This window comes from Aulostomus chinensis, chromosome 14, assembly GCF_037954235.1.
Source record: "Aulostomus chinensis isolate RoL2024-O1b breed Wild chromosome 14, RoL_Achi_v1.0, whole genome shotgun sequence".
Taxonomy (NCBI): domain Eukaryota; kingdom Metazoa; phylum Chordata; class Actinopteri; order Syngnathiformes; family Aulostomidae; genus Aulostomus; species Aulostomus chinensis.
In genome coordinates this window covers 6,177,805-6,193,879 of record NC_141333.1, presented here as the reverse complement: position 1 = coordinate 6,193,879, position 16,075 = coordinate 6,177,805, and the positions used below count along the sequence as shown (strand labels likewise).

The window sequence follows — 16,075 nt, the reverse complement described above, 5'->3', positions numbered from 1 at the left end:
CAGAACACGTGAGTGGAGGCTAAGACATGAAGAAAAAGACAGCAAAGGTGATGAGACACTGAGGCCTGAGGCAACGGAGGTGAAGGTGTGAATGACGTCCAAAGGGACCTGGATTAGTAAAATCTTATTAAAGAAGCAGTTCTGACAGGAGCAGTTCAGGAGAGAGAGAGAGAGAGAGAGAGAGAGAGAGAGAGAGAGATTTTATGTAAGCTATAGCTCGAGCTGGCAGGATATTGTATAACACAACACTATTGTTAAATGTAGTACATCCTCCTGCGGTAAATAAACACGTAACTTAACTTGGCGCCTAAATCAGTAAATAAACTGATAAACCATAAACTAGTCAGCGGTGGGAGGGGTATGACATCATCCAGGTGCTCACAGACTGAAGACCTCAGAGGGAAAATAAATGATGTACACCAGAATTTCATGTGTTCTTCCTCGGTTCGTGCTCCACCCCCTCCATCATCACTTATAGGTAATAATCAACGGTGTGAAGAATACAGGGTTCATACTGTAGCTGTGTGTGACAGCTGCTGTTTATCTTTCTACCCCCTGAACCCCCTTGTTTTACCTCCCTCCACCATGCCAGCCGCAGCACAGCACACATGTAACAGCTGACTTGACAGTGTTCACTGAGTTGAAAATTATAACACATGGCCCGTGGGTTTGGAGACACATCTTGTTCATGGCATGCCCCATTTTTTTCCCTCCTTGGTGGCTGCTCCGGCTCTCATCTGGAGCACATGCAGTGTGGCGAGGAGGCTGACAGCCTCACAGATGAGAGGAAACAGGCTCCTGCTTCTTCGTAAAAAAAAAAGAAGAAGAGGAAAACAACTAGGCCCCACAAGTGATAGTGATGAGACAAGCTGGAACAGTCGTTCTCTTTAATTCCCCTAAAATCGCTCTTTCCCCATTTCCATTGCATCTTTTCTTATCCTTGTAAATGCAGCTTTTCCTCCCAACTCCCTTTCTCCCCATTCAGGCGCCGGACTGTCATGTTCCTTTTATGCTCCATTCATTTTTTGTTCCACCATGGTTTCTGTACGTCTCTCTTACTTTTTTGTTTAACTCTGCTCTTTTTCTCTTTAATTTCCCCTGTCCTCCAAATGTCTCCATCTCTCACAAAAGCAACTCTGACATACAGCACCTTTTTCTTTGTCTTTGTATTGTGTTTTATTTCTTCTGAACAGCTGGTAAAGTCAAGAAGCTTGTTCACTGTCTGTTGTCAATATCTTCATGAAGCAAAGGCTACAAAAATTCAAACTGAATTGGAATTTTAACATGTGATTTGCAGCTCAGTGGTTTACCAATCTGTATTTTTTGTTGCTATCCAGGATTCTTCCCCCGCTTCCAAATACAATTTAAGTCTACGCTTGTCTTTCTAAACCATTGTTATATTTGGCTGTCATTGTTTCTCCTGGAAACAAATTGCAAAGCAGTGTGTCTGGCGCAGCAGTGAAAGCCTGATTGAGAACGAAGAATGCTGCCAGTTATAGAGAGAGAAGGGAGATAAAGACAAAGAGAGAGTTTGTCAGAAAGTGAGGATGAGAGGTGGACGGAGAGAATGGAGGGGGACCGTCGTTTGTTAGCTCTGACAGCTCTGTTACATGCTGTTCACGAGGGGCCGACAGCAAGCAGGCCGAGAGACACACTGGCGACTGTGAACCAAAGACAGCAAAGCAGATAGAGAGAGAGATGATGTACAGTAGACAGATGGGTAGACAGAGAGAGAGAGAGAGAGAGAGAGAGAGAGAGAGAGAGAGAGAGGCGAAGGGGGAAGAGAATCCAGAGAAGTAGGAGGAAATGATTTAAGTGGTGGTTTTCAGCTCCCTGCTGCATTAATGGTGGGTGGTGGTGGTAGTGATGGCTGCAGAGCATTTCACACACAAGGGCGCACATACACACACACACACACACACACACACACACACACACACACACACACACACACACACACACACACACACACACACACACACACACTGCGTGGCATCACTTCACACAGACTCACGCCCCTGTGATCCTTACCTCTGTGAGAAAGGTTGGCGTTGCTCTCTCTCTGAATACTGTTGGGGGCCACTGGGCCCAGTATCGGTGTGTGTGTGGATGTAGACGTCTGACTGGTGCTGCTGAAACTGGTGGTCTCTGTACTTGTGGCAGCGGGGGTCCGAGGCTGCTCTGTAGAGGTGCTCCTGGGGGTCTGAGGGGAGGCTGGGGTGGTGTGACGCCTGGTGGAGGGTCTCAGGGTGGTGGAGGTAGCAGTCGTGGTGGTCGGGGGCGATGTGGTGGTGGAGGGCACAGTTGTGGTGTTTGCTGCGGTGCTCGTTCTGCTTGTTGGGGTGGGACTCGTGGTGGTGGTGGTGGTGGTGGTGGTGGTGGTGGATGGAGCAGTTGTTGTGGTGGTCCTGGTTCGAACTGCAAGGCAGAAACAGATCATTCACACTAGAATTTGAGAGTTTGATTAAAAATGTCACAACGGGCGTCAGTGTCAGACAGCGTGTCATAAAACTCTCATAACTCTCAAATAATGTTCATTTAAGTCAAAGAGGAGAAGATAAAAGATCATCCAGTGTTAACATTTGATTCAAAAATGTTAAAAAAAATCAAATTATTTTAATGACAAAAAAATTCCCTTCCTCTCACTTTTAGACAATATTATAAGTCAATAAAAGTAATATTTAATATAAGGTTAAAGACTATGTTTTGTAATAAGCTTTGCTCCACAATAGAGAGAAGATGAGACATGGAGGTGAAACATGGCCTTTTTTAATCGGAGCAACTACATAATTATGCACGTGCTCTTCAGTCTATAAATTGTGAATGCAAATGTGCTCTCATTGTGCAGGTGGCCTATCATGTCTCCCGGGGACTCTAGCTGGTGGCCCACATGCATCATCACCTGGCCTTCTCACGTCTTTGTGCCTTTGTACTCACCTGTGCAAACACGGGGGGCAAAACAGAGCGGGACTACAAACAAATAGAGAGGCTGGGGAGGTTTAGAATAAGGTCGGGGTCCACAGGTGAGCTGGGAGAATCCTTGACCCACTTCTCAAGATAGTGCTACTATAAATATGAAGACTTCGCTTTGTATCCATCATAGCCAGTACAGAAGCACCTCTGTGGTGTGTTGTTGGAGCAGCTGTGCCTACACAGCAGTAAATTCCTCTCTCAGCTCCTGGGCTGAGTGTGTCCGACTCACCGACAGCACAGCGCCTCATATCAGGCCCCAGCTCCATGCCGTTGGGACAGGCGCAGGTATACTTGGGGGAGTGGTCTGTGATCTGAGGGGCCTTCAGGCAGAGGTACTCGCAGCCACCGTTGGGCAGGCTGCCCATGTTGCAGGTGTCAGGAGCTTGAAAGACACACGAATAAAATGAGGGTTAAAAAAAAGGGCAAAAAGGAAAGTATGACGTTTTGGCTTTTTTTCCTCACAGATGAGTAAGACACATAACCTAACCTCTTATTACCGTAAAACTGCATTCAATGATGTGATTAATAAACCTTCAGCACTGGCATTTATAAATATTTCGCTCCTTTTTTTTTTGGTTCTAAATTTGCACACAGTAAATTGAAATTTCATGTCAGTGTCAGGGTGATGAGCTCAGGAGTTAACCAGTGCAGGAGGATGGAATCGTTAAGAGGAAAAGGATATTAAGAATTGAAGACCGTTTTAATCCTTGGTCAGCGTCCAGAGCATCAAAAGTGAGTGAACTGAACTCAAATTGTGCTGGCATCTGGACATTGCTCTTCAGAGAAATCACAGACGTGTCCTGATGAATGGTACAGCTGTAATCAAAGTGTGTCCTGCATCATGAATTTAGCTGTATTTTCCTCTGACCTGGTCATTATTGCTCTGGATATTAAGCTGAGAAATACAGCTCATGGATCCAAATGATAAATCTTGTGTGTTATAGCACAGACTAATTAGTAAAAACACTTTTTGTACATAAAAGCAGCCAATAACCTTAATTTGAAATGCTAAGCCAAACTTGAACAGTCTTATTATAAGACAGTTCCATAACTTGTGTTCACGTCTAATGATGAGATACTGTATTTCCCATTCATTACACGAGGGCCTGCCTCCCCCTCGCCCTCCGTGGTGAAAGCGAAAATACCCTTAAAAACTATCAAAGTGAGGTGCAGGAAAAATGGCTCAATGTCAGCAAATAGGAGGAATGCTAATTTGATGTGCTAGCTTGCAACACACCTCCCTCTCTATCTTAGCTAGCTAACGAGCTGCTGTACACGCAGCATTTCTTAATCTGGGTCTTGGTTGCCAGCCCCTACAATCGCTGTGTTCTGTTACAAAAGTGAGAGTAAAATACTGGCAATTATTGATTCAATAGAGGCCAAAACCTAACAAGGATTATAAACTGCAGCATGGACAAGACATTCACACTGCACATGCATGAATGATGTATGACAGTCCTCCGAGGTGCATATGATTTTAAAATGAGGCACTTGAATGATGAGTATAGTTACAACTTTGCAAGCAATGCGAGATGGATGAACTCAATCGCAGAGGTGCTACGCTTAAGTTTGTCAATCGAAGAGATGCGGAATCATCATAGCTGGGACCTCAGGGAGGTCGCTGGTCCAACGGTGCCCCCTGCACCGCCACCCACCACCCCAAGTACACTCTCAACCAATGACAAACACTACATGCTTCAGTTAAGTCGGACTGTATAAAGTTTTTATGTTTCCACAGTACCCTCAAATGAAAAATTCACGCCGTTCCCTAAACTAAGACTCAGAATGATGAAAAAATATTGCTGCTCTTGTCATGCGGGGAAGCAGCAGAATTAGGTCAGGTCGTGGTCGACCCTGCCTCCTGACTTGCGTGGAGTTTCAGGGAGCAGCACATCAGAGAAATCGTCTGCCATCATGGGAAGAAGCAACATCACTCACTGCTCACAGTTGAATTTTAACAAGCTGGGAACACATTTGTGCTTCATGTACAGTATTTCAGCATAACAAGTTTGCAATATGAACAGCTGCATTAATAATCATCCTCAATACCTACTTTCTATATAAAGAATCTATGTGTAAAAGCATGCCTTTGAAACGCAGAGAGAGAAAAAGGCAGTGGGAAAGAGTCAGAGTGAGAAGAAAGGATATCAGGAATGAAGAGCAGGGGAAACGTGAGAGACGGGAGAGCAACTGAGATAAAATAATGCAAAATACTACAGCAATGCTGGGTTTTAAGTTGCAATACAGCATCAGTGTTCCTTCCTCTCCATCAGCTTTTCTTTTGGTCCAGAGTAAGAGCTAAAACGTGGAGCCATCACTTCAAAGCACAGCTGGATGAGAGGAAAATATATAAATAATACAAATATCACAACAAAGAAAGGATAGACAGAGACTCTTTCGAGGAAGAGCGCCAAAAAAGAAAGAAAGAAAAGAAGACAAATTAAATGGGGTAACAGACGCCACTGGAGCTACATTTGAATATGTGGGTGTGTATCACAACGATGGAGCATTATGTAAAAGATGATGGTTGCATTCAGGGCATCTGAAGAGAAAGTTACATGAAAAGCAACAGGAGAGGAAAGCATGTATTGACCCTGCAAACTGCACAAGTCAAGGTCACATTTCATGAAGTATTTTGGTCCTGCAAACATCCTCACAGCGATGCGACTGAGTATCTTCATTTAGCCTGGTGCTTTTGTTGTTGTTTTGGAGAAAACATGCTTATTTGTGTGATATCTCTTTGAGCAGGATTGTTGATTTATTAATGGGAGAGTGTATTTAACTCCCTACTGGCACTCAGACAAGAGTGCTTTGAGCTGTGAGTGAGGGGAGAAAACATGAAAACACACACTCGCGCATGCTAATTGCTACCACACATTGTCAAACACCGAAGTAAACATAGACTTGCCAAAAAAGAAAGCGTACACACACACAGGCACAGGCGTGCGCACACACGCTTGCAAAAACACACACACACACACACACACACACACACACAGGTATATGGAGTAATTCATCAGAGCTGGAAAACGACACATGGTGCCCAATCAACCTAATCACAAACTTTTAAAACGAAGCTTACAAATGATTTCCTTACTTTAGCCTTGGCATAGTTTTGCATTTGCTCTCTGCTGCATTTCTTTTAATGCACTCAGCAATTGCATGGTTTTTCTTTTTTCTTTCCTAAGTGTAATTTGATTTATATTTCCATCTTATGACATGGATTTTGGATTTATTCTCTTTTCGATGCTCTTTTTAAACACAGTTTGAATGTTCTTTTACTTTGCTGTAAAGGTATTATTTATTTTGTCTATCTTCAGTTATGCAAATCATTCATATCTTTCTACAACAACATTCCACCTGCAGCAGGCCCTTGCTTGTGGAGGTTCTTCACATTTTATACTGAGTTAATAAAATCACAGCAGTAAATTGGTTGATTGCACTGCATATTTCTGTCCTTGCAACATTCAAAAATGACCTGCTGAGAAAAAAAGCTCCAATCATATCAAGAGTCTTTGCAGCACGTCTTACCCTTGGGCTGCCTCTGCTCGTGGAACACCACCAGGTCCAGCGGGTTGTTGAGGTGCTCTGCCACCTTCGTCACATCGTGGCCCGTCAGACGGTTGACGCTGTATATGGCTTCATCCTCCAAGTCCGTCCAGTATATACGATCCTTGACAGGAGGACAGAAGAACAGTAAAAAAACCCAGATATGTACGTACAGTAGATGCACTAAACCACGAACCCTTAATGTCCCGAATTCGGGAATAAAAATTAAGTTTGAAAACAATTACTTTTGCTCGCTCAGCAAGTACAGGCAAACGCACAAATCTTCATGTGACTGTTACTGATTCAACAGATCTTCAGTAGTAGTATGATTAGGGTTTGCAGGTGTACAATGAATTTTGAGTAGATTTTGTGCGACCAGGGAACTTTAAATGTTTAATTTGGATTATGACATATCTGAAGGCCCCGTTTACAACATTGTTTACTGAGGTGAAGTTAGAAGCATTGCATTTTAATCAAGGTTAAGGTGACATTATTTGGAATCTGGGTGGGGGAAAGGGACAAGATCAATCAGTAAAATGGGTGTTACTGTAAGTGTCTGCTGCGAGGGACTTGCCTTCTATTTTGAGAAGACCCTGAATGCTAAGCAGGCCTCCCCAACACTGGTGGCAAGGCTCAAAGAGGACAGTACAGCCCCGACACAGCAACAGCTATCCAGCTACAGCTGGTTACACACTGGAAGAGCTGCTACCACAATCAGCTTTGGCGTCTCCATCTTTCCATAAGATCATTAATACAATCCCTATAATCAATGTGCATTTGCTTTCATTTTTCCAATACAAAAGCACTGTGATAAGTGACTTCTCAGAAGGTAACCCTGTAACATAACGAGTTACATTTTGATGGCAAGTAACGCTGTGACAAGGGACTTATAAAAGTAAAGTTACCAAACATCAGTGGCTTAGGTTCAAGTTTTCTTTGTCAGGGTAACAATAAATCATAATTATATGGTAAATGAAACGATCTTAACTTGTTGTAGCAAATAGCAAAGTTGATATCACACTGCAGTCTCTGGCTGGAAGGTCCAGTGTTTGTTTGTTCCACAGACAGACATACAGACACACAGACAAACAGACACACACGCACACACGTCAACATGTTGTCTTTTTATGGATTTGATGCTTGAAATGATCATGCAGTACAAACAAGCTGCTCACTGAAAGTCTGGATTTGACATGTTAGGAGTGAGAACTGGTTGGTATTTAAGAGTATTTTTGTGTGTGCGTGTGTGTGTGTGTTTAGTCACAGCAGTAATCCACACTCTCCATTTGTACCGTGTTATCAGAGGACTTAACCTTCCTTTCACCTTCTACTTTCCCATCTTTTACTGAGCTCGCCATTTCTCCTGGTCTCTCACGCTCAGATAACCTTTACACGTATGACAGCGCTCCTGAAAGATCGGAAAACTAACATCAGCCATGTTGAGCAGAAAACGCTCAAAATCGATCATCCCATCTCTGGCTTTGTTTTTTCTGTCTCCGTGGACGACTTCCTGTGTCAGCCTGCTGCTCTTTGTCAACTCCCCCATTGTCAGTCTTTGCAGCCGTCACCTTTCCTTGAGAAAGGAACTGGCAGAGTCGAGCAGATCAGGGGTCTTCATTGAAAGATCACGGTAAATGGATTAGTCAGACTTTACACACACTCTCCTGAAACACACGTCATTGCATCACATCAGTCGGAGCTCTGTCTGTGGTTGACAAGGGGATGAGAGAACAGTTAAACGCCTGTGAAGTCTTTTTAGGGTCAATCGATGAATGGGCCTTGATGATTTTATCATGATTCCGTCCCAGAAGAACCCTCTGACAAATGCTGGGGCTCTCTGACTGACACATCTGTCTGCAGAGCTTCTGTTGCCTCCAACATACTTAGATGTCATGCCAGAAAACTACAAATAAAAGCTCAAACAAAGCCAACCCACTAAACTTTTGAAGCCTTTGAATTGTTTTTTTGGATTTGATTTGTATTCTTTGTTGTAGCAACCCAAAGACATGAAATATTAATACCGGTTTGGTGTTACATCTGTGCATGAGTCAAATTAGGATAGAAACCTGTTCTGATAATCTCCTCTGAGCTGCAAGCTTCCACATGCAGGCTACACGCAGGTGTTTCCAGCTTAGCTGATTAGACCTCTTTTCCAGACCAGTTGATTGACAACCTCACAATTCTGTTTATGCTCTCATGCTTCAATCTCTGCAATTATCTGATTCAACAGTCATTCTCTGTAGTGGCTCTGATGAATTCGGAGAATGCATTTCCCGTTCACGGTGCGCACCAACACACTCTGTCCGTCTTTGACGGACAAATTTGCACAGTTTATAGTCAGTGATGCCTTAGCCGCATTTGAGAGTAAAATTAACTTATTATTCCAGTTCTGTAACTGACTTCATATTGTTTTTGGTGCTAATGATGTTGGGCTGAAGGCATGGCATTAATCTACTGTACTATAAACCTCAGGTAAGGAGGTGACGTGATCACCTGTGTTTGCCTGTCAGGATAGTTCAAAAAGTTGTGGATGGATTTTAACGAAACTGGGAGGGACATTTATTTATGTCCTGCAATGCTGTGAGAAAGACTAGTTTGTTTCTTTTCAATTTAAATACTTAACAAATAAAAAGAATATTGAACTAGTCTTATGGAGTATGGGGTTTCAAAAGTTCCATTATCAGCCAGCATAAAAACCATAAAAAAACAGACAAGTGCATGCAATACCTCAATGTTCTCTGCAGGTAAAATGGGGTGGATTTTAGCCCTCGTCTCCGCCTCCAAATGTGCCACAACTCAACTTGATGAGGTAGCTCATCGCGATGGTTCTATTCAGTGCACACAGCACGTCATCACGGTGGAGGTATGAGCTCTCTTAGTTCCGTGTGGTTCTACGTAGATACCTGTTAAGGGGTTCCATGGGGGTTTGCAGCACCCAGTTTCAGACAGAAAGGGTGTAGAAGTCCTTTAACATCTTTTAAGATCCTTAAGTTCCATTTTCACTGCTTCAGGACAAAGTTGTGCCTCAGCTCCTTTATTATCCGTCCTCTCAGTGTTTATTTGGGTTGTCCATTACTCTACCGCCATTCCGTCTCTTCCTCCTAAACTCATCCAATCTTCTCCTATGACCCCTGTTGTCAATCAAAGTGGTGGATGTAAATCAATGATAATAAAGCATGAAAAAGAGAAAATATTACTCTCTGCATGCCTCCAACATCTACATTTACCCCAGAGCTCAGTGCCTAGGCAGGGGGTGGACACAGACCAGAGGGGTTTATATGAGTGTGTGTTTGGAGATAGCACGTTCAGACTTTGATCTGGGAGCCCTTTATCCTTCCTCTACAATATGAAAAACCCCATCAGTTCAGAAGTCCAGCTATGTGACTTTTGCGAGGATTTGCTCATGTGAAATGACTAAGATTCACTGGAGGGTCCATACATGCAACTGTTTTAGCTTCAGGATGTGTTCCAATCTAAGGTTAAGTTTACATTTAGCACAAAGACTACACTTCTGTTTTAAGTAGCAGTCAGAACCGTCTCCAGCAGAGCACAGCGCTTGCAGGTTTACAAGGATCTAAAACTGAGTGTATGAGAAGTTACTTTTGCAACTAAACTGGACCTGGTGAGCAGTTTCACATTACTTTGTGTTACAAAAAGAGAAAAGAAATAAAATAGATCCAATCAGGCCACTCTGGTGAGTCAACCCTCCAATTAGTGCTGTGTTAGGAACAAGAAAGGATTCATATACCGGAACACAGCAAAGGACCAATGGAGCTGAGAGCGATTAATCGCCAGGCGTGAACTTGCTTACTGCTGCCCAAAACATTCTTTTTAAAACTTCTTTTACACATCCAAGCGCACGTACACAAACACACACACTCACTCACTCTGCTGGATGTGATAGATGTTACCTCCCCCATTTTCCTCTCAGTGTGTGCAGCAAAGAGGAATGAAGAAAGCGCTTTCCTACGGCTCACGTCTCACCTCCCTCTTTTATCCCTCCACCCTTGCCGTGTTCTCTGCTGGATTTCTTTGCAACCTTCCACACACCATCTATACTTCATGAACTCACTTCTGCCGCAAGAAATACACCCAAATTAGTTTCATCGATTTCTTTATAGTGACACTAATCTCCTCAGAAAAGGTCATTCGCTGTCTGGAGTTTATTCTGCGACTATACTGTTAAAACATCTCTCATTTCCTCCCAGACAGTCCCACACCGACTCGTCTCTTGTGGAACGTCTTCAGATTTCACACTTTTATGAGCACTCCCTGCTTTCTTTTTTCAAACTTTGAAATATGTCACAGAAAGCTGGACGAGAAAGTATTTATCAGTCATTTAACTAGTTCCTGCGGTTTTCAGTTGTGAGTTTCATATTAAACGTTCATGTGCTATCTCAGGAAAAGAAAAATATATTTATGAGATGAGAATCTATCAGCCCTAAAGGTCTAACATGAGAGATAGGTTTCTATACATACCTACGGAACAATTCCAGGTCAAATAAGGGTGATGGTCTTATTTTGCTTCTTAGAAATATCCAGTTTTCCTCTTCGATTTCTGTTTTGGTAATTATTTTCCCCTTTTCAGCTCACTTTCATTGAGCATTTTCCCCCTGCTAAGCTGGCTTGTATGTTGCTTCACCCCCTCTGCTTCTCTGGGGAGACTCGTGAGCTTCCTCTATTGCATGTAAAGTTGCATCTTTGCACCCAGTTCTTGATTTAATAATTAACAACATAAAGGTTGCTGGTTTGATCCTCACTTCCCCCGGTGACCATGTCCAAGTATCCTTGAGCAAGACACTGAACCCCTAATTGCTCCTGATGGCCCTGCGACAAACTGGCGACCCAGCAAGGGTGAACCGCGCCTTTCGCCCAATGTCAGCTGGGATAGACTCCACCCCCGCGACCCTTAACAGATAAGCAGTATAGAAAATGGATGGATGGATGGATAAACAACCCCATACACTGCCTTTCCTTCGGTGTGTCCAACAGCCCATTCCGACAGGAATTCCTATCTTGCCAGTTCTCCAGAGAACGACACAGACTTTTCTTTTTTTAGGGGTCAAATTCAGAGCTGAAACTTGAGGTTTCCACTCATCCATCGAGGAACCCTCAAGTCAATCAAGAGGCTTCAAATCAAACAGTCGATCAGACTTGGAACCCTTTTCTTGCTTAAGTTTGACCACCAGGTAATTTGTTTTTATCGCCCCGAAAGAAGAGAAATCTGCATTCCCCTTCAAAAAAAGAGGAGAAGAGTATTGCTGCTGTTGCTGTACAACTACTGCACATTTGAGGTATTTTGTAGGTGAGAGTGTAGGTGTTTAAATCTTTGGTTGTTTCATCTTACTAACAGATACAATATGCGGCGGTGAGCTGCCGTGGCTATGGACTGGTGCGCAACAACCAACCCCGCAACACCTCACCTTCAATCAGAGGCATTCAAGCCAGTGATGACAGATTCAATAGTTTAAATTTCAAATATTGAAATCCTAGTAGACTCACAATTTACAGCTCTAGTCCAGTCTGTGAATGTCAGTTCAAGTGTGTGTGTGTGTGTGTGTCTGTAAGGAGCTGCCGATCACAGCCTGTCCAAAACACTACATAAAAGCCACAGCTACATTGATCGTAGGAAATGATGCGGATCTAAAAACGTCTAGACGGCACTGGAGAATGTTTTACTGCGTGAAGGAAAGGAGCAGCCTATTAAACCACTGGTGGCTTGGCTCATACTCTTGCTGTTCTTTTAATCTTAATCCTCCTGTACCTCAAAGACTGTGAGGGCGAACGGGTGTCCCAGGTGGTTATGGGAGGACAGCAGCACTTTCCGATTGTCTCCGTTCAGATCCACGCTGGAGAGCAAGTGCAGCTTGGAGTCCACCCAGTAGAGACGCCTGTTGGACAGATCTGAAGAGAGAGAGAGTGAGAGAGAGAGAGAGAGAGAGAGAAAGAAAGAAGAAAAACAGTGAAAACAAAGAGAAGGAGAAAGAGAAGACAAATGGAGAGATCAAGGTCATTCCAAAAGAAAGGGAAAGGGTTCGAGGTATATGAATGTCATGGCCGAGCGGCTACACCATCAATCTTCTTTGACATGCGAGGCCTTACGAGGAGAAAAACGCTGATGTGATTGTAATATTGCGGGTTGACCTCTTTGCTGCGGAAAATATCCATGCCCTTGAGCAAACAGATTAGTCTTGCTGGACTTATTGTAAAAGGAACCTTCACAGTTTAACGGTTCTATTTCCACACGTTAGTTTACAGTGCTGTTTACTTTAGGGCGGTGTAGTTTCGGTCTGCTTGCCATGTGGACATTGTAGTGTTTTAGGGAGCTCCATAACTCACAGACTCATCTGTATTTGACAGAAAAGGACATAATCCCGGAGTGCGGACACGTCCTCTTCCTCTCAAATAACAGCATGACATTTTTATTAGGCATTCACTTCTATACATCTGATACAAATCTGCAGGAACTTGAGTTAGTGCCAATACTGATGTCATTCATACGCCTATATCTTTTTTGCACGTTCTATGGATGGACTTTGCTTAATCTACTCATCTGAATGAACGACTCAAACTCTGAAACTAAACTCTACTCCTCTAGTGTTTCGTTCGCTGTTGCCCCTGAGTGCTTGTTCATGGGCAAACCATGGGTGTCTTTAAATTGAATTAAATCAAATTAAATTCAACTGAATGGTTCTGGATCGGCTCTAAGGGTCATGAGATAACTCCTGTTCTGATTTGGGGCTATTTGAGTAAAAAAATAGATGACCCATCATTCATTTCTACAGTTGGAAACACTTTTTTATTAATCTATTAAAAAAATGACATTAAACCAAGCAAAAAGCAACCACACTGTAAATTAAATAAACCTCTAGCCAGTTTGAACATTTTAATACAAGAAGAAATCCACAAACTGATATTTCTCAACCATCACCTGTTCAATCTCAACATTCAACAGTGGCAAATATGAATACTAGCACTGTGATTTCCTTTCAGTAAGATATTGAAGTCCTTAAATTCCAAGTGGAATTATAAGTGGTTTAGTAATGGACCACAGGATGTTGTAGGCCGGTTAGTCAAACACAAACACGTGGAAAAAGCAGAGGAACAGCAGTAAATATCCATCGCATCCTCCACAATCACCTGCACTGTTTGCTGCTCCGTATAAAATCAATGACCACAGAAAAATAATCCAACTGCTCTCCCAAAGCAGTGTAGTGTCTCACATTTGCCTCTGAAAAACAATTTGTTTTCATAAAGATCTAGCGACACCTCAATTCCGCAGAGTACGGCAACCGTGTACCTCTCTTTCTCCACAGCCAAGGGCAGCTGAGAAGAAGTGGCTGGTGCCACAGAGGGAGTTGAGAGGGATAATGGGAGGTATCGACGGAACAGAGCGTCTGGCTTATTAATTCGAGAGCCCGTTTTTGCTGGCTTGACTGATGCGAGTCAGACACAAACCGAACAACAAGAATAAGAGCTGCACAGGAGTTGCAGCACCTTTCGACTGTTTCCTCGATTGCTGTTTGTCTTCCTTTCTCTCCATATATCTTCTTATCGTCTTCAGCTTTTCTCTTCCACTCTAACTTTATAAAGCTGACTGATTTCCTCATCATGCATCATCTCATACTTTTTCAGTGCATGTTCAGTGTGACCCGTACCAAGGGTGATTCCATTGGGCCACTCAATGTGTTCGGACACCAGAACCTGACGGTCCACCCCGTTCATCCCAGCCTTCTCAATTTTGGCCTGACCTCCCCAGTCTGACCAGTACATGAACCTGTGACAGGACACACAAGTTAGATACAGCGTGAAAGGGAGAAAACAGGGGAAAATAGATCCTACCTGAGGCACGTTCTTTGTTACGGAGAGGAAAAACATCGGCAACAAGTGACAGAAATATGCAGAGGCACTCAAGCTGAGCAGAAATTGATCAAAATGATAAATAATGTAAAGAAGCATAATGACTTCTGTGTTTTGCTTTCATTTATGGCCGCCATTATTCTGGCTTCTCTTCTTTATGTTCCCATCTCCTCCTTTCCCCCCAAAATTCTTTGCCATCTCCTCACGCTCACTCGTTACACTACCCCTAATTACCCTTGGTGGGGATCCACTGCAATGGCCCGCGGCTCACTCAGCTCCGTTGCTATTAGCACTTTCCTCTTCCTGCCGTCTCCCGTGGCGACAGAGATGCTTTTGTTACCCGAGTCGGTCCAGTAGATATTCTTGTGAACCCAGTCAACTGCCAGGCCCTCGGGGGAGTGGAGCGAATCTATGAGCGTCACCTGTTCAGACGAGTCACTGGCCTTGTTGATGTAAGCACTGGTAGACAGAGCAGAAGGAGAAGAGTGTGTGACTTTGTGTGGGGGACATGGCAGTCGTAACTACAAAATACACAATAATATAGGAACTGAAAAAAACCTTTACCTGCTGGAGTCTTGTAAAAAAAAAAAGGAAAAAAAGAAAAGAGATTTGGGTGTGTGCTGCACTGGCTACCTCGCTACAGACGCTAGAGAAGAGCTAATCTTTGCAGAAGATAATGCCATGTCAAGGGCGCCCAAACCTGACACCTCTATAAAAACCTCAGCTTTCCAACCAAACAGCTCCTCCCAGAGAGAATGAGTCTGTCTCCTTCCATCAGCCGCTCACAAAACAACCAACCTCGCTTTCTGTTTTTGCCACTCTACCCGTCTGCGTCTTTTCAATCTGTTTTAATCTTCTTGCTCCTGCTACATGCTCACTACCTGTTTCTGCCCTCCTCTACTCCTTCGCAGGTGACGCATCATCAGAGAGCATGCAATACTTTTCCCTTCACGCGAGGGATATAAAACAAGACAATACAAGGCATCCTTGTTAAAAGGTTGGGAGAAGAGCTTCAGATGGGAGGGGTGTGGAGATTTAAAGGCTGGAATGAGGGATGAGGTAGAGATGAATGAGTCACAGAATTGGAAACAGATTGTGTGGTTAATGGACGTTAATTTTTTGCCGCAGCAGATGCCTTCATCTGGGTGCGATAATCGGAGGCTTCTCTCTCATGTCACAGGGTTCAGAACACCTGTCTCACACTCAGGGGCCAACTTGAATTGAGGTCTCGATTAGGGCTGCGTCATTAATCAGAACTGTATCGTAACAACAACAAATGGTCGCGAGCAACATCCAAAAGGCTGGGGGTGCAACTTACTGATTAAGGTTAAATGTGTCACAACATGTAACAAATAAATGAAGCGATGCGGTTCTACGGAGATCCTGAGAACCCTACCATCATGTCCAGAGTAAAGGGAACATCCCAATGGCTGGAACAGGCTAAAACAAAAAGAGAGTGAAACACCAGCAATGTGCTTTTCCCTTTGGTTCTTGTTTTGTTTCTGTTTTGTCTGAATTCTGATGTGTTTGTGATGTTGAATTTGATGAATCTTAAAAAAAAAAGGCTATGAAAAAAAAAGGCTATGAATCTGTCTGTCTGTCTATCTATCTATCTATCCATCCATCCATCCATCCATCCATCCATATATCCCTCAGTTCGAGTGCAAGTATGTGTGTAGTGACTACAGTTGTG

The 16,075-nt window shown here is 43.4% G+C and overlaps 1 protein-coding gene across 6 annotated transcripts in view; it reads right to left on the bottom strand.

The window, feature by feature from the left end:
- The window catches only part of lrp8 (low density lipoprotein receptor-related protein 8, apolipoprotein e receptor), a 164,622-nt gene that overhangs the window by 12,060 nt on the left and 136,487 nt on the right, over positions 1 to 16,075 (bottom strand). For all 6 annotated transcript variants that reach the window (XM_086224794.1, XM_086224791.1, XM_086224793.1 and 3 more), the window contains exons 11-16: positions 14,617 to 14,841; positions 14,181 to 14,299; positions 12,287 to 12,426; positions 6,505 to 6,646; positions 3,203 to 3,355; positions 2,032 to 2,418 (exon numbers count right to left, since the gene is read on the bottom strand). In XM_086224794.1, the coding sequence (XP_086080920.1) occupies positions 2,032 to 2,418; positions 3,203 to 3,355; positions 6,505 to 6,646; positions 12,287 to 12,426; positions 14,181 to 14,299; positions 14,617 to 14,841 (1,166 nt within the window). The remainder of the gene's footprint in view (positions 1 to 2,031; positions 2,419 to 3,202; positions 3,356 to 6,504; positions 6,647 to 12,286; positions 12,427 to 14,180; positions 14,300 to 14,616; positions 14,842 to 16,075) is intronic.